Source organism: Neomonachus schauinslandi, chromosome 8, assembly GCF_002201575.2.
Source record: "Neomonachus schauinslandi chromosome 8, ASM220157v2, whole genome shotgun sequence".
Taxonomy (NCBI): domain Eukaryota; kingdom Metazoa; phylum Chordata; class Mammalia; order Carnivora; family Phocidae; genus Neomonachus; species Neomonachus schauinslandi.
Window position 1 is genome coordinate 114,589,354 of NC_058410.1, and position 25,713 is coordinate 114,615,066.

The 25,713-nt window shown below is 45.0% G+C and overlaps 1 protein-coding gene across 1 annotated transcript in view; it reads right to left on the bottom strand.

Annotated features, from left to right (window-relative positions):
• ANKS1A (ankyrin repeat and sterile alpha motif domain containing 1A) overlaps positions 1-25,713 on the bottom strand; it is a 181,711-nt gene that overhangs the window by 68,317 nt on the left and 87,681 nt on the right. Inside the window, exons 9-11 of the mRNA XM_044917661.1 lie at positions 24,014-24,106; positions 18,418-18,544; positions 4,833-5,422 (exon numbers count right to left, since the gene is read on the bottom strand). Of these exons, the coding sequence (XP_044773596.1) occupies positions 4,833-5,422; positions 18,418-18,544; positions 24,014-24,106 (810 nt within the window). The remainder of the gene's footprint in view (positions 1-4,832; positions 5,423-18,417; positions 18,545-24,013; positions 24,107-25,713) is intronic.

A 25,713-nucleotide genomic window follows, 5' to 3' on the forward strand; every position in this document is an offset into this window, starting at 1 on the left:
TCTGGAGTTTTGTCTTTCATAAGCTTCAATCTCATCCAAAGGCAGGTATGTGAGAGACCTATCTAACCCCAAAGACGACATACATTCAAGCCACAATCTGACCAGAAGGTTCTTTTGTTCTTAGGCAGTATGTACTTCAGATATTAGCCACCGCTGCTGCTGTGTGGGCTCGTGGGTGCACCCCACGGCGCAGACACAGGATGGAGACACATCTAGGAGATGGGGGCTCTGGGGCACACAGGTGAGGCGCTGACCACATGGCCAGCTCTGGAAAGGGGAACAGGCTTCCTACAGTCGGAGGTGGGAGAGGCTTCAAGTTAGATGATGAATTTCTCCTGCTTCCCAGCACCCTGAATATCCACCTCTGGCTCGTCTGCAAATGAAGATTAATTTACAATTTACATGCACGAGCTGGGTTTACTGCTCCAGCACACGGCCATCTCGGCTTCCTTACACTGGATAGAAACAGTGCTACAAATGTCCATGCCGCTCAGGGTCCCCTCAGGAAAAAGATGGCACATACAAACTGGGCAACTGAAGGATGATTTATACAGATTTGGACAGGGTACAGAGAGAGCGACAGGGAGGACAGTGAGTCACAGCCAGGAGCCCCAGGCTGGAGGAGTCAAGGGGAGGGGCTGGTTAGCAGAACCCAGAGAGAGCAGCTTTAGGGAAAGGTCCCTCATAGGAGAGCTGGTGTTTAGGAGGGGGACGCAGCCAACCCACGATTCCTTTGGCCTCGTGAGGCAGGTCACACAGATGAGCCTTCTGGGGAACACAGGCAGGTAGAGAAGGGTAGGGAACATGCCCGAGGGCAGACGGAAGATGCCCTGCAAGGTGTCCGACACCAACCTGGAGGACAGCTTCAACAACAACGAACAAACTAGCCCTCTGACACAGCCACACAACAGGAAACTGTGCCTTTCACAATTCAGGTCTGAATCCGGGTCTTATGGATGTTGCCATGGTTAGATAACCACAAAATGCAGTAGTTAGGTAAGACACACAGATTAGAAATCGGTAAATACACTAAGACCTCAAATTTGGATATAATGTTAATAGAGGTCAACCTGTAGAGAGATGTAGGTGATTTTCCCGTTCCTAATCTATATATTTTTAAAGTGTATTGATGGACAGCTTTCCAGTTTACCTTCTTTATGCCCCTATTCTATTAGGCATCATCAAGATAACAAGGAGTGCTTTGATTTTTGACTGGTGAACAGAGAAAGTATCTACTGAAGCTTGGATTTCGATCTCCTCTTAGGCAGAGCTCTTTTCAAAGCAAACTCTATTATTTTTTGTTACTAAAAATCTAACAGAAACTAGGGAGAATGCTAGTGTCATAATGGATGCCATCTCAGAGTTCCACCTTAACCAGGCTAACTTTCCAAAGTCCTCTCATTCTGGGTAATCACCAAGGGCTGCATGAAGCACCTGTAAGGAGTGGTCTGTATTTGGAAAAAGTGACTCCCAATCTGCCAGCTGTGCAGGTCCCCCAGCTACAGACCATCATCCCCAACAAGCAGCCCATCAGGTAGCCACTGCCGGCCATGATACAGAAGAATACATTTGAAAAAGAAACAGTAGAGAGGGCTGCAGATTTCTCTCCAGCTTCTCCCCTCTCCGGGCGTTAGCAGGAAGGCTTATTAATTTCTCAAAGAACAATGGGGGGCTACTGCCCTACTTTCCCCGGCTGGGTAGGCTCTTCTAACCCTGGGGTGGGCCAGAGTCATTCAGGACGTCACCAGGTGAGGGGCTTGAACTCCGCTGCTTCCCTGTCACCTCGCCAGCACCAGACAAGCCCCACAAAGTTCTGCCTTTCTTAAGTTCTGAAGACACTCTGTGCCTCAATTCCCATTCTCCAAAACTCCAAGCATAATAATAATAGGAATAGCTACCATTTACTCAATACCTTATGCATAGTAGGAACTGGGCTAGGCACTTAAACACATGTTTAACTGGTAAAAAACGCCTCTGAAACACAGATTTGACTGCCTGTTTCACAAATACAGAAATGACGCTGAGGCTTCCTGAGGCCACTCATGGGACAAGGAAGAGTTGATGGTGGAGCCAGGGCTCAGAGCTGGATCTCCTGACTCTGGAGCCTGAGCCTTGTGTATGACCCTGCACCGCCTTCTAGGAGCAGCCTGGCAGACTTGCAATCACAGCTGCCCGGGCCCCACAGTGAGGAGCTGAGCTGGACCCAAGCTCCTTCAGAGCAACTTTCCCCAGCCTCCTGGGGATCTAGTGATGACAAAGAAATCAAGCACAAGATACGGCAAAGCAGCCTTCAGGCACCGGTCAGGGGTAGGGTGGGGAGCAGCCATTAACTAATGACTCGTTCTAGGAAAGTCTGCCAAAGGCCTGGGTCTAGGGCCAACCACTGGGGGAAACACTTCTGAAGTTTCTCTTTTGACAGAGATATCCACAAAAACCAAGTATAATATGACTCAAAAACAATGATGAAGGATTACGCATGAAGGGCCCTGTTAATATTCTCTATACGAGCAAATCTCAATCTTCTGAATTCCTTCCAGTAAGACCTCAGTTGCCTTAGGTTTTTGAATTTAAAGTGTAACAGTGCTTCCGGTCATTCAGTCACAGTACAGACTGGCCCAGGATACCCAGACCTCACACAGTTCTAGGGTTCATGGTAGCCACCTGCAAGCTCTACCTACAACAGAAATGTGAGCATATGAACCTCCTGTCCCTAACGGGCCAAGAGACAACCGTGGATTAGCCCGAACAGCCAACTTCAATTAAGCTGGGCCGTGCTTCAGTGATTTCATGTTTCTCCTCCAAGAGGAAATGGTGGAGCCGATTAGACTGCCGGGCAATGCTGCGTGTTAACAGAGCATGGGAATCCTGTGGCCAATCACCCAGCACTATCGACCTCTTGGGTGAAAGGTATGCTCAGGAGATGGAGCCAAAAAGAAGAGGTAATTCATTAGACTGGTAAAGCTGTCTTCCAGCCCATTTGAAGGATTCTGAGGTATTGCCTTGATATCAAATCAAATACTCACTTCTCAGCCTCGTGTTCAGTCCCCTCCCACTATGTGATCCCAATCTCACTCTCCACCCTTATTTCTTTTTAAGATTTTTTTTTTTAAGTAATCTCTACACCCAACGTGGGGTTTGAACTTCAAACCCTGAGATTAAGAGTTGTACGCTCCACCGACTGAGCCAGCCAGGTGCCCCCTACCCTTATTCCTTATGCTCCCCTATACGAACTCTACTCTCTATAGAAACCAAACGATCTAAGCTTTCCCAGCTCCACGCCTTCACTCACGCGATTTTCTCCACCAGTGCCCTTTCTTCATTCCCCTAGCTTCAACCTGGTTTTCCCCCAAACACTTGGTTCTTTAATTCCAGGTCAAATTCCGTGTCTCTGAGATCTTTCCTGAAGCCCCTTCCCACCCTCTGTCTCATCTCCTGTCTCCACCCTCCCCACCCCCACTGATGTTTTTCTCCATCGGCCCCGGAAGCACACCGCACTTCTCTTACTTGTAAACTGCCTCATCCTATCCTTGACTATAAGTGAGTAAACTCTGTTTTGTCTGTTTTGAAAAACAAAGGCAGAGCACACGTTCCTACAAACACACAGACTCTAGTGTGTAATCTCCCATGGGCCAGGAGCTCTGTCACTCAAACTGATTTCCCTTTAAGTGGTCTAGCGTCTGGTCCAGGCTCATCCAATCTTGGTTTCTGAACCAGTGAAAACTTTCTATTGCACAGGATTCCTCAGTCCCTGACTACACAGAGTCCTCAACCTCATCTTATCTGGAGATAAGAGTGCTGTAGGAATTGCCCCCACCCTGTTCCCACGCTGGGAATGGGATTCACTTTGGTTTATATAACTTTGCAGCTGCAACCTGAATAGATTTGGGTAGGGCATTTAGTCTACAGATTGCTCAAAGGGACGCGTCAGCTGCACTGTTCCCCTCCTCTTTGCGAGCTAAATTCATCTCTTGAAAATGTTCCTGGGAGACAGACCCATTCCCCTTCAAAGGCAGCTCCCTCTCAGCAAGAAGCCTGCAAGGGTAGCACTTTAACATTCTCTGGGTGTTTACCAATCTTTGAGAAACACATTCTTGTGCCCAGTAAGACATGTCACAGGTCACTGAAAAATATTCGGGTACATATTTCTAACTATTCTATAACAGTGGTTATGAAAGTTAACCTGGGCCTCAGACTCCAAAATGTTTTCTCCTCTCTAATCTCTCTTTGTTTTTCCAACCACCTAACCCTCTGCCTCATCAACCCGGGAATGTGGGACGGGTAGAATGCTTCTGCTGGGAGAGGCGTTTGGTCTTCCAGGGGAATGCAGTAGGAATAATCACGGAGGAGCGGAGACTAGAAAAGCCCGCTCCTGATCCTCTTTCAGCAGCTTCTCCCAGAGCCCAACCCTCTCCCCTGCTCCTAGCTGACCCTGGGCCTTCCCTCTTCCTCCTGAAGACTCATACAAAGTTTTCTAGCTCTTCTTAAGCATCTTCAGGGTGAGCATGACTGCCTGCATGGTGGCTAATGGGATCCAAATATTTCCAAACAGCATGTCATTTCTAGGAACTGCCTCTCCCTCAGACCCGCTCTGCTTGGGGCCGCCACCCTCCAGTTTAACCATGAATGGACCTATCCTTTGCCATCTGGGCAATAAGATCCCCTGCCTGGCAACTTGGGGCTTGCCTCGTCACGGCTGTCAGAAACACTCTGGTCACAGTGCAAAGGAACCAGGGCAACCCTGGCCCACACGTCCTGGTCCCGGGAGTCGGCACACAGGGGAGCTGTGGTGGGCTGTGGCCAGCCCAGCTCCCTCTGACATCACGTGGCCTTACCTCATCCCACTCTGAGGCAAAGGAGGGCGACTTCTCCAGCCTCTTCTTCCCGATGCTGCAGTTGGACAAGGACTCACTCCGGCTCCCCATTGTAGTGTCCTCCGTGGGTGAGCAGGTCAGAAGATCAGAGTCAGACTTGGACAAGCTGCGGCTGAGTTTGAGTTCAGCTTTGGGTTTGCTGGTGGGAGGGGCTCGGCTCCTAGCCCCACTCCGGTCTCTTTCTTCCTCGGCACCACCAGGGTGTTGAGATGCTGTGTGAGTCAAAGTTTCGGGGTGCGATTGGCTGTTGGTGGTGGGCAGGCCAGCCGGGTAACCCGCTCTCTTACTCTGGTCCAGGACACTGGGCGGAGAGGCTCCAGGAGCACGCACAGCCGTCTCCTCCAGCTGCATGCTGGCCTCGTGACAGGCGCCCTGTGCAGAGGACCCTTCTGGAAGGTTCTGGCCAGTGGCAGAGAGCAGCTGGAAAGGGTCCTGCCCCACCTCACACACCGGGGAGGAGCCGTGGAGGAGACCGGAGAACTGCTCTGGGACCTGCCCGTCCTGCCCCTCCGCAGAGTCCTGGCTCCGGCTGCTGCTGCCCCGCCTGTGGTCTTGGAGTGGATGGAGAGACAGAGAAATAAAAAATTAAACGTGGCAAAAATCAACAGAGTTCCAACGCAGCGAGCGAACGGCAGGGCTGAGGAATTCAACAACAGGGAAAGAGAGAGAAGCTGGATGGGTTGGAGAGAGGGCAGAGGGAGAGAAGAAGAGAGTGGAAGGAAGAAAACAGTTTCGTATTGTTCTTAATGTTCAATTTGTACCCAAAGTCAGAGCATTTATGAAATTCCAAACACTGGCCTGATTAATGCTCTCTGGCAGCCTTCCCTGTTGTTAGGTTTCTGTTAACGTTAACGACCAGACCTTGCTATATAAGGCGAGAAGTGCTAACTAGATCCTACAGAAAGGACACGAGTAAGGAGACAGAGAGCAAACACGGAGTAAAAGTGAGAAAGAGAGAGAGAGAGCGCCAGTGAGCAGGCGAGACTCACTCCTGGAACATCTGATACATTTCCATAAAGGCCAAAGTGTTATTTAGAGCCACCCGCCCTCCCTTCCTCTGGCAAGCAGCAACAGAGGGGAAAAAAAATGGAGGTCATGATCCACAACCTGCAACTTCTGGAATTCTTTAACTGAACGTGCAAAACAAAACAGCAGAGAAATAACCGCTTCCTTCCTCACAGGGGGGTTGTTCAGGGTTCCACACCTCATCCTTCCTTCCTCAGGGAGCCCAGACGTTATTTATTTATTTATTTTTTGAGAATGTGCATATCTCACTCCTTCCAAAGCCTCCCAGCTGCTCCTATTTGTTTAAGTTTAACCTCAGCTGATCCACTGAAAACAAAATGGTCTAATTTGTCAATGCCAAGAGACATTTGCAGTTCTCTCAAGACCTCCTCAACAGCCCCGAAATCTGACACTACTAGCTCATGAGGCCAACTACTACTGTATACTCACCCAAGATATCAAATACTTCTGCCCTGAAGTGGCATAAATAATTGACCAAATCAGATTCCAACATCAGAATCACACTGGGACACCAAGGGGCTCGCCCTGTGTGAACTCAGACCCATTAGAGATTTTCATCCACATCAGCAGGGTAGATTAACCACCCTGCACCCAGTACTAGCTCACATTCCTAAACTAATATTCAATGTTATTTTCTCTATAAGTGGAATCAACGGTATAGATACCAAATGATTCCCTAGTCTGCCCAAAGCTCCCAAGCATTGTTCATGAGTTCAGAAAATCTTAGAACCCAAAGGATCAAGTTCAATTATTGTTACAGATGAGGAATCTAAGGTCCTCGGGCCTTTAGTGGTTTGTCCAAGGTGGTGGGGGAGAAGACTTTAACCCTGGCTCTGGTCCTGGCTGTGCTGCTCTCTAGCTGTGTGGCCTTGGCACTGATCTCATCCTGCTGGGCTTCAGTATCTAAAATAAGTAGGATGAACTGTACATAGGCTTTCAAAATCCCTTTTATGTTACAATGGTGATAAGAATCCAAGTCTCTACCATACCGTGATGGCAAACTTCTCCCCCTCAGGGGCTGCTGCAGATCCCTGCCTGGCTGCTTCTCCTGCTACTGCCTACATAGCACCCACTCTCCCTGACCAGCATGCCTGCAGCCCAAGGCTCCTGGAAGCTCAGTTCCACAACTGAATAGGGTCATCAGGTGAGAAGGGGTGCACTTTATAAACATGATGCACTACAACAGTCTTCACTGCTCCATGCACAATGGCAAAGTCCTACAATGCTGGCTCTTCCAAGACAGCCTTTAAGGAAGGATCCCAACAACCAATTCTCATATTGCACCCATCACCCTGAGGTCTGAGCAGGGCCATGGTTCCATTCACCCCACTTTCTCAAGAAGAATGGTTCAGTCTCCACAGTCTCTTCAGCTTTTGGCAAGCCTGCTGAGGCTGCAAGGGGGCAGCCAATTAGCTCCACTTTATGGCTCTGATTACTTATCCACAGGAGTCCAGAAGTATGAACTTTGGCATCTCCTTCCTCTACACTTGACTGCTTCAGGATTTTCACACCCCTAACTCACAAACTCTATACCCCAAAGGTCAGGTCCAGAGCACTGAAAAGCACTGAACAACTGGAATCATTTCTCTAGGGAAGAAGAAATGCTGCGTACATAAGAGTTCCATCCAGCTTAACTCAGCCCCAGGAAGCCAAGACTTCAGGACTATGAATTCCGCATATGACAACTGGCCGCCCAAACAAAGCTGCCCTGTAGCGTCGCACGGTGGGGCCAGAGAAGATGACACATGACCATCACTTGTGGTTCAGACCAATGGCACTTCCTAGGAGAGGCTGACCAGGAGAGTCAAAATTGCTACCTCTCGGACCATACCCACATGGCCAATTTCCTACAGATTCTGGCCCAAGGTGCAACATTCCTCTGACTGCATTTGAATACAAAAAGAGGACTTTGGTAACAGGAACACGGGCTTCTATTCCTTTGTGTCAGCATCTGGCTCCTTATTTCACAATATTTTGGGGAGGGAGGGGAGTCCAACAACAAAAGAGAAACACCGGAGTCCAGAACTGGGAGTTAGCCTGGCTTACACTGCCTGGGTGGACCTTGGAACCCAGGCCACAGAGAATGTTCTGACTGCTGCTGTGGGAGCTGACAATGAAGGTCCTGTCTAACAGCCACCCATTCATGCTAGCCATCAATGAAGAAAGAAAGACAGATGCCAAGAGCTCAATACCAGACAGATGCCGGGGGAAGGAAGTGGGCAGAAAGAAAGAATGGAAACTTATGGAAGGAGGAAATATGTGAAGAGGAAAAATTTCTGAGGGCCATAATCCCATGAGGGAAAACACAATCTACCAATACTTTATGGAGTAAAAGAAATCATGGAAAGGAATTCTTATGATTACATGACTTACCCAGGCAATTCCCTAGGAAAGACACCTTGGAATTTGAAAAGCTTGTCAAGATTGAAGATCCTCCCTCAGGATCTTAATAAGCTAGAGTTCTCTTCCCCATAAAAAACCATATCCAAGACTAAGCTCGATATCCTGGCAAATCAACAGGTAGGAAAAGAACTACTGAGTGGTCCCGTCCTTCGGTAAAGTCAGGATAATATTAGGCCTCTCAGGGACAAGGTGGTAACAATATAACGTACTGATCATGAGCCAGATCTTGAGCAAATTACTTAACTGCTCTGTGCCCAGAATTCTTGTCTATAATTTTGGGATCATGATAGTACTGACTTCATAGGATTGCTGTAAGAATTAAATTGTAGTGTCAAGCACTTAGAACCACACCTGGCACATGCCAGCTCTCAAGAGATGTTAACAATTACTATTATTCTCCACAAAGGATCCATTACAACGTACTTCACTCACAGAAGAGCCCAACAACTAAGTCTGCTCCTCACAAGTTTGTCAAAAAGATCACCAAAGACAGTGTATGAAGATCCATTGCCTTCATTATCCTTACAACCCTCGACAGCAGAAGGAAGGGACAGAGGGTAATACAGTGAGAAGGCTGAAGTGAGAAACGGGCCCCACAACTGTGGCTGTAAGTATCCATTCCATCAATAAGCATGTGAAAATGTCTGCCTTCACGGGGCACCCCAGAGATGAAGACACGGAGTTTCTCAATGGGCTTACCAGCTATCAGAAGAAACTAGCATATACAGAAATGACTAGAATTCAAGGCCAAAATTAGTAGATGCTTTTAAAAAAGTATAAACCAGGGGCACCTGGGTGGCTCAGTCGTTAAGCGTCTGCCTTCGGCTCAGGTCATGATCCCAGGGTCCTGGGATCGAGCCCCACATCGGGCTCCCTGCTCAGCGGGAAGCCTGCTTCTCCCTCTCCCACTCCCCCTGCTTGTGTTCCCTCTCTTGCTGTGTCTCTCTCTGCCAAATAAATAAATAAAATCTTAAAAAAAAAAAAAGTATAAACCAAATGCACAGTGAGCAGGAAGGAAAGTGTGATTACTTCGAACCAGAAGGATTCTCAGAAGAGGCGGCTTTTGAGCTGGGCACTGAAGGAGAAGTAAGGCCTTGACAGGCTTAAAGGTCAGTGGAAACACATTAGAAAAAGCAGAGCCACAAACCTCGTGCCTGGGCACTCATTGACTCTCGGACTCGCTGAAGAGAACCGTCAGGCCTGAGGCTTTCCCTCTGACTGGGAATCACTGCGCTCCCACCTTAGAACTACACAGCTTCCAATCCTCCTCCCGCACTGTCCTCAGCAGTCCCCACAACCTGCCCTTGTAGGAGAGAAACAAGGGGCCAGGACACAGGGACAGCTGTTTCCCTACTCTCCCCGTAGATCAAGGCCAGCTGCTCGACCAAGTAGCACACAGCAGCATGCTAATTCCCAGCCCCTTGGACTTTCAATCTTTATTCACTCTGGGTGTTGTTCGTTTTCCTTTTACCCTGTGAGCTGCTGAAGCAAGGGGTCTTCTGTGCTGCATTTTAATGATGATGATGATCCACGGGGATCTCAAGGGCTTGTAAATAACAACATTTTAACATTTACACATTTTCAGTAACCCCCTTGTCTGTTTAGATTAGAGCTAAAAATTGCGGCTTATGTGAGAACTTGCTAAGTCAAATCAACCCTCCAACCCACAGGTTACTCCAGTTACCCAGACTGTTCTGCTTGCTTTGTTCCGTTAGGACTGGAACCCTCCAACTGCCCAGTCACTGCAGTGAGCACCAGAAACCGGGTGTGTCCAGGAGAACTCCTATGTACATGGCCACTTGTGGAGAGTCACCATGTTCTCCTCAGAAGGAAGGTGCTGACTAGGTTATGCAGACACTTGCTGGTGACTGTGATCTGATAAGACAAGTAGACCAAGAGTCCATTCTCTCTGGTCCATGGCAACCAGAGAAACAGAGACCTGGACTGGGATTCAGGAGGCCCAAGTTATAGTCCCAGCCGTGTGATTTTTTTTCTATCTGGGTCTTTAAAAAAAAAAAAAAGAAAGAGAAGAAAGAGAAGAAAGCGAAGAAAGCAAAAAAGCAAGAAAGAAAGACTGGGATGCATTCTCTAAGGCTTTAAGATTTAGTATGATTCGACTCTGATTAGATAAACGAATCTTCCAGTTCTAGGGCGTTAAGAACGTGAAGAGCAGCAGGGCCCTGGATGAAAATGGTTTAACCTCATGGCTAAACAGGCTTTGGATTCAGCCAGACTAGGGCTTAAGACTCAGCTCTAACACCGAACTTCTTCCTCATCTACTACACAGCGATAAAAATAGCCCCCACCCGGATGATTTGTCATGAGATACACAATGACCTAATCAGCGTAGATGGACTCAGCACATGGCCGCCCCTGAGAAGCATTCATTAAACGGTAGCTGCTATCATTATCATCATTCTTCATTTACAACCATTTCCGAACTGCTCTTCACGCTACCACTGCACACAGAGGCTGGTTTCCTTTCTCCCGACTCTGCAAAAGGAGACTGGTTTCTTCTAAGTGGCCCTGTAAACTAGACAGAATAAAACTCCACTGGCGGGGAAGGTGCAACAGTCTTGCAAGTTTAATGCACGGTGACGTGTAGCAGCACGGTGGAGAATCTTCAGGTCAGGACCCATCTCTACCCACTGCAGCCCCTATAGGTACAGCCCAGCTTTGGGACTCAGGACTGTTCTACCTTGACTTGGTCCTGATTACCTTACAGCTCCCCCATTTCCTTAAGAGTCTGTTCACTGCCTGTTGTTGGACCTCTGGCCCCCCGAATTTCCCTATTCAATGTACCAGCTCTGCTTGGATCACTTTCCAACCAGCCATGATACTTTAACCGTGCCTAATTTAACAGCACACTTGACATCTCTGTTTCCCTTGATCTTCTGCCAGTTCCAACACTGGGTATTCACAACCATTTGCTTTCTCTTCTCCAGTTGCTGGAATGTTGAGCCCTGCTGAATACTCAAGAAACAACTGACTGAGTCCTCTACCAGTTTATTTAACTCAGCTGGCTTCCAACAGCTACACTGTGTTAGGTACTAGTTACTCTATGCTGGACACCCTGCTAAGCACTTTCTTTTTTAATATTCACAATAACCATGAGGTAAGAATATGTACCCCTACTTTATATGTAGAAAGTCAGGCTTGAAGAGGTTAAATGACTTTCTCAGTCACCAGCCAACACGTGGAAGAGCAAGAATCCAAGTGGACTACCAGACCTGGCCACCCTTTTATTCATCTCTTAAAAACTGCGGTATCACTGTAAGATGGATTCCTCATTTCTCCCACTCTTTTCAGACCATCATCTTTCCCACAGCACCTATACTCTTGGATATAATCACATCAATTTCCTGGGAAGACTTAGATTAGACAAACCTCCTCAACTACTCTCAATGCCATGTCAAAACTTGGGGATAATTTGATCTCTTTCCCCTACCTCAGAGAAGTATCTCCCCATCTTGAATTTACCAATGGCCTTCTAACTGCTGAACGCTTTTTCTAGTCTTCATTTGTCTAGCTCTTTCTATATCATTTAACACAGTTTACCAGTTATCCCCAGGACCCACTCTCCCCTTCTTCCTTGGTCATAGGATCTTTTTAGATTGGCTCACAGCCACCTACATTAAAGACCACACTTCCCAGCTTCTTTGTAGTTAGGCATAGTCACATGACCAAATTCTGGCCAATGAGTTATAAGTGAAAGTGGAATGTGCAACTTTTGAGAACTATCTTTAAAGTGCCCTCCTTTCTCCCCTTTCTTCTTTCCTGTGCTGACAGCATGAATTTGGATAGTCATCTTGAACCATGAGATGGCAGAAAGAGACTGGTTCCTTGGCCATCATGAACTGCCATGCTAGACCTGGACTCCTTACTTCTGGACTTCTATCTTGTTTAAACAACAGTTATTTGGGGGTTCTGTCACATTCAGCCTCAGCTTCTATGGCACTGCATGATCCTGATTATCTTCCTATGTTTCTTTACCTTTGTGCTTCTGAATATAGGTTGTATTCTTCTTCACTCTCTCTAGTTTTTCCCACAGCAACTGATTAATCTTTTATGTTACCCATCACCTCAACTTGGATGATCCATGATTCTGCATTTCTAATCTCTCTCTCTTGAACACTAGGCCCACATTTCTAAGTGTTTATGGAATATCTTTACCTGGATGTTCTCCTAGTACCTGAAACCTCAAACTTAACATATTCAAAACTTAACTTAACATCTTCCTTCAAACGTGTTCCTCCTCGATCCCCTATTTGTTGGTTGCACAGTTGGTGCCCAGGCTCAAAACCTTAGAATCATCCTTAATACCCTCTCTTCCTGATTCTTCCACATTTGATTATAAGGTCCTGTTAATTCTACCTCCTCAATACCTCTACCATCCACACCTTCCCTTCCTATCACTTCCTACTGTACTCTAGTTTGGACCCTAATTTCCTTTAAGAGATTCCTTGAAATCTCTTGACTTCAAAGTATTCCTGCCTCTAGTCTCTCCCAACTGCAATCTAAGATTCCACAATTATACATACATAAAGCATGGCTTCTATCCTGCCATCTCACTCAAAAAGCTTCAACAACACTGCACTGTCTTTGGAATAATGACTGACATTTGAGACCTGATACTCTACAACCAGTTCTTTGTTCCAGCCAACCATTCTCCAAACATGAGCTCTATCATCTTCCAACACCTTACTGTTGTTTATGCCACTCCCTCTGCCTGGAATGCCCTCTCCTTCCGCCTTACTTCTGCCTAGCAAGTAGAATTCTCTGCTTTTGGGTTTAGTTCAAATGCTACTTCCTTCACAAAGCCATCCCTGATCTCCTGCACTAACATAATTTATCCCTTTTTTTAAATTACTTTATCCCACTTTATAGAACTTTAACATTTTAGCAATGAGAGCTTCCAGGTAAATATGGTGGATTGAACACAGGTACCGATCTGGTCTTCTTCCTGAAGTCTTACTAAACCAAATGTAAAAATGGGACTGCACATGGAGGGACACCTGAGAATCCCAAGATGGCAAAGGGAAAAGCCAACGCTTACACTACAGAATTCCCTAAAGGCTCGGGAATTGGCAGTGCTCCAGATGCGGAAGTAGAGGGAGAAGCTAAGATAACATTTTTCTCCCCTCCAAGAGGATTAAGGTCTTCGTGCTGATGTGTAAACTTCACTTAGATCTAAATGCATGGCTCTCAGGAATATTGACTTACTTGCTTCTAAAAAACCTCAGAGTGTAGCTGTGTGCCAAACAATCCACATGTATCACTGTCTTCAGATAATTATTCATCACTGTCCTAAGCTAAGTAACCACTTCACCTGGACCCAAGCACTACTAGTGGATGCTGCAGAAAATCACCACAGAGAACAATGATTTTTAGAGCTCTTGGCTACTTTCCCATTTGCTATCAAACCCGGCAATCTGTCCACTATTTCAACAGTATGTCCAGAATGTCCAGTGGGCAAAGAGTTAAATACTAAAGAGAAATATATGACTGTGCTACATACAACTGGAAACACTGCTCTCATTGCTAGTTATGCTAGCCCTGAATGATGATCTCAGAAGACTTCTATGTTGGAAATCATTTAAATAAGAGAGGAATACCTAGTTGGATAAAACTGTCATAAAACCATCTGGGCCTAGTACCTTTCTCAAGGGATGAGTTTTCTACTTCATGGATTGCTTTCTACTTCTATCAGTTTTTGTTATACCCACTGACATAACTGGCAATCCAGCAACTGCAGAAGTATCATACATAGTGCAAGATGCTTAGTCACCAAGCACTAAATGCCACTGGAAACCCCAATGCTACCAGTCATTGTGACGGACCAATAGACATCCCGGGGGATGGCAGCAACTCTAACTAACCACAAAAATTTATTTCTATAAACCTTTATTATTAATTTTTAAAATCTCTAAATTTGTGCTTATATGTGTGCTTTATGTTATTCCTACATGTTGTGTTTTTTTCCTCTTTTCTTGATCAGAATTATCAGAGATCTTTAGAAAAACAAACAAGTTTTCATTGTAATGGTCAAGTTTACCGCTTTTTTAAATTTCATTATTTCCACTTTTATATTTTTTCTTTACTGAGGTATAACATGCATACCATAAAGTATGTGAAGTATACTATCTGCTTTTATCTTTATTAATTCCTCTCTGCTACTTTCTCTTAAGTTTTAGTCTTTATTTACTTATTTATTTATTTATTTAAGTTGGGCATGGAGCCCAACACAGGGCTTGAACTCATGACCTTAGATCAAGACCTAAGGTGAGATCAAGAGTTGGACACTTAATTGACTAAGCCACTCAGGTGCCCCAGTCTTTGTTTTACAATAAATTTAAAGATCTAACTTTCCTCTGAGTATCACTTTGGCCAAATATTATCAGTATTTATATGAAGTGTTTCCACTACCATTAATTAATTTCTAAGTAGAAAAATAGAGGGAAAAATGATAGGCAACTCATAGGCCATCTAACACTAATGACCAAGATGCTTAATTTCACAAGATCAGGCAAAGGCAAATTACAAAAGACACTTCTTTGGCTTATCACGGTGAAAAACATTAAAGAGTGCTAATATCCCATGTTGGTGAAGGAATGGGAAAGCGTGTGCTCATTAACCATCAAGGGAGGGCAATTCAGCTTCACCAGTTAGATTTAGATGTATACCTACACTCTGACTGGCTAATTCTACTTTCTATCAATGTCTTTTAAGAAATACTCTTATGGGGTGCCTGGGTGGCTCAGTCATTAAGCATCTGCCTTCGGCTCAGGTCATGATCCCAGAGTCCTGGGATGGAGCCCCACATCGCGCTCCCTGCTCCGCGGGAGGCCTGCTTCTCCCTCTCCCACTCCCCCTGCTTGTGTTACCTCTCTCTGTCAAATAAATAAATAAAATGAAAAAATAAAAATAAAAACAAATAAAATACAATTTAGATAATCTCCCACCCCACCCCTCCTGCCATAGGTTTGTGAATTATATAGTAAAGAGGGCTGAAAGCTCTGGTAGTCTCATTAACATGGCCTTTTGAGAACTGATGAATTAATTCATAAAAGCTGCCTAAGATAATGACATTAGTGGAAAAGCAGAAAAGACTGACTCTGTACTAATCCGTAATATCATCTGCTGACTTGTCTCACATTTACCAACTCTAGCAGGCATTCCTTCCAGGCTACTGAGAAACTGGCAGAGCCCATTTTCATCTTTAATGTCTCAACTCCTTTGTCTGAAAGGTCTTTGAGTGATCCAACCAGCTTGCCTGGAGGCAGGCACACCCCACATGCTGTGGTCCAATTAAATCTGCTTCCCGCACCACCTACTCTTAACAGTTAGCCCAGTACTGTATTGCTGAGCTAGAAGGAACCAAAGCAAAGGAGGAGGAGATGTGAGGCCTAAAGTCCTCTGTGGCAGTTCCCTCCTTGACCTAGAGATCTCTCGACTTGAGGATAGAAAATTCCTGCATTTGGCAGCCAAGGAGACCAGCCTCATTTATGAAGTTTGTCTGAGTCTCTTTTTCTTCTTTCCAAAGGTTGAGCCAGCTATCTTATAATGGGTCCAGATCAAGCCTTCGAAAGAGAGAAAAAATTAATAATCTCGTTCCTCCTTGATGCTAAAAATTCTTCCCTAAGAACCACTTTCAAACAGAGCATTAAGTACTTGCTCTTTAAGGGTTAATTTCAGTATGATTTATTATTAAACAACTAGAGAACGCATTGGTGCTCTACTCCATGCTCTCTAAATATTTTAATTAAAAACCTACCAACATGATTAGAAGACTCAATACAGTTAAGAGAGTTCCTCAAATTGCTGTATAGATTCAACACAATCCCAATAAAAATCCAGCAGGACTTTTCGTAGAAATCAACCAGCTCATTCTAAATTTTTGTATGGAAAGAATATCTAAAACAATTCTGAAAAAGAATAACAAACTGACAAAGGCAAGGAAAGGATGGTCCTTGACAAATCATGCTGAAACAATTGGATATCCACATGCAAAAAAATGAATCTCTCCCCATGCCTCACATCATATTAAAAAATTACCTCAAAATGGGTCACAGACCTAAATGGATACCTAAACCTACAATATTTCTAGAAGAAAATACAGGAAAAAATATTTGTGACCTTATCCCTAAAAAAAAAAAAAAAGAAAGAAAAGAAAAGATACGTTGTCATCAAAATTAAGAACCTCTGCTCTTCAAAAGACACTGTTAAGGAAATAAAGAGACAAATCACAGACTAGGACAAAATTATGTATCTGATAAATAGTATCCAAAATATATAAAGAACTCTCATGACTCAATTATAAGAACATAAACAACCCAATTTCTTAAAATGAGTAAAAGAGTTGGACATTGATTTCATTAGCTATATGGATGGCAAATAATCACATTAATAGATGTTCACATCATGAATCATTATGGGAATACAAATTAAATCCACGATGAAATATCATTACACATCTATTAGAAGGACTACAATTTTAAAAACCTGGCAATATTAAGTGCTAGGGAGGATACACAGTAACTGTAACTCTGATGGAAAAGCAAAATGGTATAACCACTCTGGAAAATGGTGTGACAGTTTCTTATAAAGTGTAGCATATATTTGCCTAGGACCCAGCAATCCCATTCCTACTGTTTTCTCAAGAGAAATGAAACTGATGTTCACACAAAAACCTGCAAATGTTTATAGTTTTTTTGTAATTGCCAAGAACTCTAAGTGACCCAAATACCCCTCAACTAGAGAATGGATAACTATGGTACACCAGTACAACAGACTATTACTTGGCAATGAAAAGTAACAAATTACTGGCACACACAACAACATGGAGGACTCTTGAGTGAATCATGCTAAGTGCAAGGCCCCCGACTCAAAGGGTACACATGGTATGATTCCCATTTATAGGACATTCTGAAAAAGGCAAAATTATTGGTACTGACATAAAAGCAGTGTTGCCAGAGGTAAGGGAAAGGTGTGGGACTGACTATAGAGGGACACGAGAGAGTTTTTGGTGTGATAAAACAATTCCGTACCTTGACTGGGGAGGCAGTTATATAATTGTATTTGTCAGAGCTCACAGAACTGTACACGAAAAGGGTAAATTTTACTATATTTAAATTTTAACTTTTTTTTTTAGAAAGCTCCAAATGGAAACCATAAAAAACCAAAACAAAACAACTACTATAAAAACGACCACTAAGTTTCTGCGTGCTGGAAGAGAAACCTTTTAAACAGGACAGTTAAAAATAAGGTCTACGATGTCAGACATACGTACATGTTCTCTTTGCCACCCCCCTACCCTCTGACAGACCCAGCAAAGGGTGGGTTCAAGAGAAGCCATCACACCCCCCATTCTTACCGGAACCGTGACTATCAGGATTGAAAGGAGGCGCTAATCATGCCCCACGAAGGACCTAGTACCCGAAAACTATAAAGAGCGGGGAGAGGCCACAGGAGGAGGCCACAGGAGTCCCTTCCAAGTGCAGTGGGAACCGCACTGCCCCTTGTTGTTGTTCTTAGCACAGAGGCTGTCACACATGCTCCGGCAGTACGCTCACCTCCGTCATCGGCCTGGCTCTGGGTCCTGCGGCACTCGCTCCCTCACAGAGGAAACGGAATTTTGCAGAGGCGATGAAAGTAGGCCAAGGCGACAGAGCACTCTAGTTACCGGGTGGCAGCCAATCACGGGCCCCTCCCCAGGAGTGTCTCATTCTGAGGTCAGGACTCAAAGCAGAGCCTGTGCCGGCAGCCTGAACCCCAAGGGACTGACTTGTTGGGCTTGTTTTTCCGCGGCATTAACTTGAGGTTTTATGACTTGAGACCCCAAATCAATCTCCATCACACCACGGGCCATCTCTCCTTCCACAGCCATAGCCTGGTCTGACCTAACCACCTCCTTGCTTCATGTGCTGAAGGGCGGGGGGAGGGGGGGCAAGCCAATGCTAAATGAAAGGTCATAATACACCCACCACCTCCAACTGCTGTGACGCCCAACTTCCCCATCCCAAGGAACATCACCCTCTACTTGCCATCCAGGATCACAAACTTTAAAAATCCTTTTGCAGTTGTTTCTGCTGGGAGGGGGTTGGGGGCAGGGGTGTACCTTTTGGTTTTCCATCCCCGTCCATGGATCCCAGCTTCTTTGTTTCTGCTGTTAACAACAGCTCATAAGGATGCTCATCCTCTTCCCTGGCTGCACTTCCCTGAATCCAGGGTCTCATGGCCAAGACCTAAGAGAGAAAACACCACAGAACTTCTCATGTGGGTGGATAATACCAGGACAGGTTATGCAGAACAAATTCTCCTTTTTCACCAGAGAGGAAGGGGGGTGGGGAGAGAAGGTAAACAGCTCAAGTGTCACGTGGAACCACGTGCTTTTCTGGATATGCACCTGTACCTCAGATCTCAATGGCCTTTGATTAAAACACTCCCCTTTTCCTACTTCATTTTATCCTTCAAAAAGCCATTAATACAATCCAAGATCCTCCCTTCCCGTGCCTCTCCCATCATCAGAGTGTTCTGCGTGGTCTCTTCTCAGTGGGTAGTCGCTTCCCAAGCGGTTTTCAGCCAGGCTGCCTCACAAAGGCCTTCTTTCTCCACAGTTCTTCCCCAATATGCACACATACTACCCCAAGGCTGGAAGCCTTCCCACCTTCTCAAGAGGGAATCAAATGACTCCCAACTGATCCCGAATGACTGACATTTACCAGAAACAAAGCGCTCTATGCGTCCTTCTCTATTTTTGTGAGCCTTTCTTCACAGGTCCTGGGGGTTACAGGGAAGTTTCTCTCAAAAGCCAGCTTCCTACTACATTTATGGTAATACGAGTTTAAATTAATTCCACCAATCTCTGTTCTGAAAGGAGTCAAATGGCTAGGCAGTATGAATTTCAGTGGAGGAAAAAAGCAGCTCTGTCGATGGAGAAATCCCTGATCCAGGCAGCCAAGTGTCTCTGATGGAATACCTGGACCAGAGCTGGCTTCCGCACCCACCAACTAGGTCTAGGCAGCTGAGGGCCTTGTGGCCACAGCTAGTCATGGTACCGAGGTGGCCAAGCTTCCTCCTCAAACCAGGCCAGAAACACCATAATTAGTGCCAAGTCACACTGAGAGAGACAATGGAGATCCTTGATTTAGACGATCATTCTGGCTCATCTGTCCTAAGAATCCAGTGTGTGTCATAGGCAAATTAAGAATAATCATGTAGGGGCGCCTGGGTGGCTCAGTCGTTAAGCGTCTGCCTTCGGCTCAGGTCATGATCCCGGGGTCCTGGGATTGAGTCCCACATCGGGCTCCCTCCTCGGGGGGAAGCCTGCTTCTCCCTCTCCCGCTCCCGCTGCTTGTGTTCCTGCTCTCGCTATCTCTGTCTCTGTCAAATAAATAAATAAAATCTTTAAAAAAAAAAAAAAAAAAGAATAATCATGTACCAGCTATTAGGAGAGCAAGCCAAAGCATGAAATCTCCTCTTGAGCAGTTGGCTAGGAGAAGGGATCATCACCAACAGAGGCGGGGTTCAGAGGAATTCCCAAGTCCACCTAACAAATAATGGTACCCTAACAAATGTGATTCTTTGGTACATGCAGAAACCTCCTCCTTCAGACATGCCCCACAGCTCACTGGACATAAATCAGGTTTGTGATCCATCAGGGTTTTGCTTCTGGGAGACACAGCTCACTGTGTTACAAACTAATGAGACAACACGGATTCTAGCTCGCAGCCCCCGACTAAATGAGAGGCTGCGGCTCCTGTTTGGTAACAAGGCTGCCACTCCAAAGGCAGAATGACAGTCTCTTTCCGAAATTCTGCTAAGCACAGCAGGAACCTCCACTTTACTGAAAGCCACCTGGAAGCTAAAAGCTATTTCATTACAATGAGCCATTTGCCTGTGTTACTTATTCCTTTTGCCTCTTCATAGGAACACAATAAAGGGAACAAAGAGGGACCATTAAGCAGTTCGTACAGTGTCAACTTAATACCACAGGCTTTACAGACAGGAATTTGTGTTCTGTAGGTTTACACACCCATAGCTATCACTTAGCCAGAGCCCTGGAAATCTGATTCCGAGTGTTCTGCACACAGCAAGGGCCCTCATATAGCCCCAGGCATGCTTCTCTGAAAGGTAGTTGACAGTCTGGATACCCAGCCTATAATATCCTTTCTTCTCAAGCAGGGCAGCTGATGACTTCCATCTGGAAAATCAGGCCCACTGGACCTTCGGTCCCTCTGTGCCTGGCTCTCGTGCACGACAACGAGAAGCACAGCACCAGCAAATGCTAGAGCTGGAAGGGACCCGAACCGTTCCGATCACAGCTAGAGAGCACCTGGCTCCAGTTCTTTCCCTTTGCAGATGCCCAAACCGAGTTCCCAGACAGGGCTAGGGACTTGTCCAAGGTTACACAGAGAGCAACCAGCAGAGCCAGGGCCATAAAATTCACTTCCCGATTCTGGACCAAGATGGCCTCATTTTTTTTTCTGGGAAATAGGACTTTCCATCGAATTTGGAACTCTTGCCCTCCTTCAGACTCTACTGAGAGTCCCCTGCTCACATCCAGACAACTTCTAAGGTGATCTTTTCCTCTTAGTCCTTCCTGGCTCCCGCCAGCTATGGGATTAAAATCTCCTAATAAAGCAATAGACTGCTTTGCTTTGGGCCTCCCTAACTCCCACTCAAGAAGCCCTGTGTCACAGTGAATATGGCAATAACTGATTTTCAACAGAAAGGATTCTGCTCTTTACTAGATTATTCCTTAATCTTTTCCGCCCCTTTCTTCTAGGGCTGACAATAAATCAAAGCCAAAAAGCCATATTCTCTGTTACATGGAAAGGAACACTTCTGCTGCAGAGAGAAGCTACTACCAGTCACCACCTAAATGTGACCAACGGAATGACCCCGGTTGGGGTGTGGGCAGTTTTCTGGGAAGAGATACCAGGGCAGCTGCACCTTCCCATGAATGTGTAACACATCTGAGCACAGAGGAGACCCTGGTCAGTCCGATGAAGCTGGCAGCCCATTTGGCAGGGCAAAAACATCTCGATAGCGTGTGTGCACACACGTATGTAGGTGTTTAATTTCTTTAAGCCAGTTTCATGACCTGGTTGTTAATCTGATAAACTCTCCTGGAGCCAGCTATACTCAGCTTCCCTTAAAAGCTTGTATGGGTCATCTGACAATGACAAGCCTAGGGAACAGGACACAAACACTGAAGCAGATGGCCTGCCAAATATAAAAGCCTAAACTGTGATGAGCCAGTGCTTCCTAGGATATGAGGGTTAAGGCAGTAAAGCTTTGGGAGTGTAAGAAATCAAAATAGGGAAGACTAGAGTCCAAGAAAAAAAAAAAGTCCACTTTTGGAAAAGACCTAGTCATTCAAACTACAGCAAATAGAATCTGCCTTGATCATTAAAAGGATAATGACATAGACCACATCACCTCTGTATTTATGTACTTATAATCACTAAGTAAGCAAGGGTGGGGTTCTCATGGTCTTCTGACTACAGTGGCCCAACTGACCCAGAATTCCAGACTATTCAGAAACAAGTCCTAGAAAAAGTATCTCGGAGTCTCCCATCCAGGAGAGTAATATGGAGATTTCTCCCCCTATCTCTTGATACTGTTGTTTTTTCTTTTTTTTTAAGATTTTTTTATTCATTTGAGAGAGAGAGAACGCACGCGCGTATGCGCACACGAGGCAAGGGGCAGAGGGAGAAGCAGACTTCCCATTGAGCAGGAAGCCCAACAACGTGGGGCCAGATCCCAGGACCAGAGATCATGACCTGAGCCGAAGCCAGACACTTAACCAACCTACCTAACAGACACTAACTAATCTACCCAGCCAGGTGCCCCTCTCTTAACAGTGTTATTGACAAATCATATTCTCTGAAAAGCCTTGGAAGAACAGAAAGTCCTCATTATCTAATATTTCTTTAAGAGCCTTGCACTTATCCTTGGGCATTAGGAATTTTAATCCAAGTCCTTGTTAAAGAGGTGGCATAAGGCATTTATAGAGACCTAGCCCCAGGTGAATATGCTCCATGTTACTAGGTCTCTCCTTATAAAAAGGGAGTAATGAAGCAAATCTCTGTATAAAAACATGCAGGGGGGCGCCTGGGTGGCTCAGTCGTTAAGCGTCTGCCTTCGGCTCAGGTCATGATCCCGGGGTCCTGGGATCGAGCCCCGCATCGAGCTCCCTGCTTGGCGGGAAGCCTGCTTCTCCCTCTCCCACTCCCCCTGCTTGTGTTCCCTCTCTCGCTGTGTCTCTCTCTGTCAAATAAATAAATAAAATCTTTAAAAAAATAAATAAATTAAATAAAATAAATTAAAAAAAAACATGCAGGGTTGGCTACATGCACTTCTATCTGCTAGCAGTGTATTATCACCTTAGAGGCTATAATTCTGGAGACACTTTAGTTGAAACATGATAATAGGCATTTTGTAATTAAGGCATACAAAGAAATAGGGACAGAATTTGTACCTAACACAAATATCTTCCCCTATTTTCAACACTGACTTTTACATTCTTAAAACTGCATCCTTGTATTTATACATTTTCTTAAATGAAAGCCATCCTTCTGGTTCCATGTGTTTATACTAAGTAAAAGAACCTGTCTCACTGGATGGTCTGTGGCAATAGAGTAAAAAAATTAGCTCTGACTTCTAGGGATAAAGTTATGAGACTTAGTTGACTAGTTTATTATCAGCTGATTTTTAAATTAAAGACCAACAGGCCACTGAATGAGCAACAAAATAATGAAATTATGTAGTATTTTGAATAAATACTGAATAAACGTATTCTCTGCATGGTAGGAAGTATTAAAGGAGCATTCTGAAAATGAAAGATCACGGAAAATATGATTTTCTTCATATAACCAAGAAAGAAGATTGAACGATTTGCCCCATAATAATCCTTCTTTAAAAAGATGGACTAGGGCGCCTGGGTGGCTCAGTTGGTTAAGCGACTGCCTTTGGCTCAGGTCATGATCCTGGAGTCCCGGGATCAAGTCCCGCATTGGGCTCCCTGCTCAGCAGGGAGTCTGCTTCTCCCTCTCCCACTCCCCTCTTTTGCGCTCTCTCTCTCTCTCTCACTCTCTCTCTCAAATAAATAAATAAAATCTTTAAAAAATAAATAAATAAATAAATAAAAAGATGGACTAGTCTTCTCAAATAAACTTTTTTGATTTCTCCCACCCCCACGACTCCTATTTCTCTTCTAATTGAGTCTTCATGACATTTTCGAAATTTGTCCTGGTGGATTCTTCATGTGAAATGGAGAAGAAAAATGTGAAAACAGAAATAAGACACTTGGGGCAGAAACACCAAAGCTCACTAATATGACATAGTCTATAGAACAGTGATTGGGGGCATACTCTACATTTTGTATCAAAAGATGACACAGGTACAAAAAAAAAGCAAAAAAGTCAACTGTTTAGCTACTGGAGCCAGGAGAAATGTGCATGGTTTACTTTCAATGTGCAATGTAGATCAATAATTGGCCTGTCTGCTAGATAGCTCCATTAAAATTCTTTGCTTAGTACTTCTGAGTGAGTTGTAAAGGGCTTCTTCCAGATTACTGATATACACAAAACTTACTAATCCAAAGAGGCGATAAGAAAATGAGAAAGCAAAGTCTTCTTTAAGCACACATCGATGTACTTTCCAAAAAACTGTATTTCAGTGATGGCAATAAACCCTCAACCCTCTACCTCAGAAGCTGTCAAGGGAAAATACTTCTTATCTATGCGGTCTTCCTCCTCTTCATCGGGTGGTGGCTTTGCTGGAGGCGGTGGACGTTCCCTCTGCAGAAGACAAAAATATTTCACTATCTCTTAGCCCTTGGAAATGAAAAAGAATAATGTAAAGAACTCCCCTGAGAGACTCAACTCAAGGATTAGTATCTAAACAGATGGCTTAGTATCTGCACATACATCCCCCCCCACACACACACATAAAATTCAATCAGCACACTCTTTGCTTTTTGATGTTTGTAGCAGAGATTATAAACACTTGTTTCATATTTTAGACCACAGTGAGAAATATCAGCACTGAAACCACGGACATGCCTTGCCAGAAAATGTCCTTCATAATACCCATAATAAAACTAACCCAGAAAAGCCAGTGGCTCAACTTTCAGACTATGTTAAAAAGAGGAAGCGGTAAATCAAAAGAATCAGCTTGTCAGAGTTCTAACAAACCCGCATTATTAAGGAAGTACTGGGGAAAGTAATCAAGGACAAAAACATCAATTCCTGCTCAAACTTTAACGCTACCCCTATTTATTCGCCAAAGCTCAGAACTGGTCTCTATCTAATCCTTGGTCACCTCCTTCAATGTATTATGTATCGCTCACATATGAAAACCTTTCCTCTCAGCCCATTTAAAAAAAGGAGTATTTGTCAGCTGTCTGCCCTGGAGCAAGGGTTAGGGAGCTCTTTCTTAAAGGGCCACATAGTAAATATTTTAGGCTTTGTGGTCAACCCCCCACTGCAGTACAAAGGAGCCAGAGAAGATACGTAGACAAGTGTGGCTGTGTTCCAATAAAACTTTATTCAAAAAATGGGCAGCTGTCTGTGGGCCATATTTTGCCAACCCCTGCCCTGGAGCAACAAACACCCTGAAAGAGGGATTAGCGAGGTCAAGTGAGGTGGACAATTTCAGGAACACACACAACCTTCGGTGGCAGAAGGCTGGAGAGAGATTTGCCATTGTACCTGCGGTACCGTCAGCATTGTTTACACTCCGAAGTCCTAACCATGCTTCATAATCATGTTCCTACAGGGAAGGGAGTGGGAACCTGACCCAGGAGTTGGCTTGCAGGCTCACTCCCTGGCTTGTAGGTTAGCTCACCGTGTTGCTAGAACAGGAATATTTATAAAAGTCAGGGTGGAGGCACATGCTGAATTACACAAGAGCCTCAGAGAGGTCTGCAAGACGTCTCCCGTGTCCCAGGAGCAGCCAGGGTCAGGTGGCATTCAGTTAGCATTTGGCATCCATGATCTCTCTCTGTTCAAATATGCTTGGGCATGCCCCTCGGGATTCTATCTTGATAAATCAGTCATTCCTATAGTCCCTGGAACCAGATGGCCACCCAGCGGCAACAACTTCAAAACAGGTTCATCTTTTCAAACCAAACAAAGCTATGAGACCAGATTTCCTACTAAGTTCCACTTTCCCTAGCCGTCTTACTCCAGAAGTGCAGAAACAAGAGTGGTTCCTTGCAAGTGGCACCTCATAAGGGAGGGAATAGCAAAGGGAGCAGGCCCATCATCCACACCAGTTATCCAACCTCGGGACAAAAATAGCTGAGGAAGAACAAAATGGAACACAACAGCGACAAAAAGGACCCATCCCAGAAGCCCTCTCAAGACTAAAGGAGCCTAGAAAGAACAATATGAACAGCTCTCGT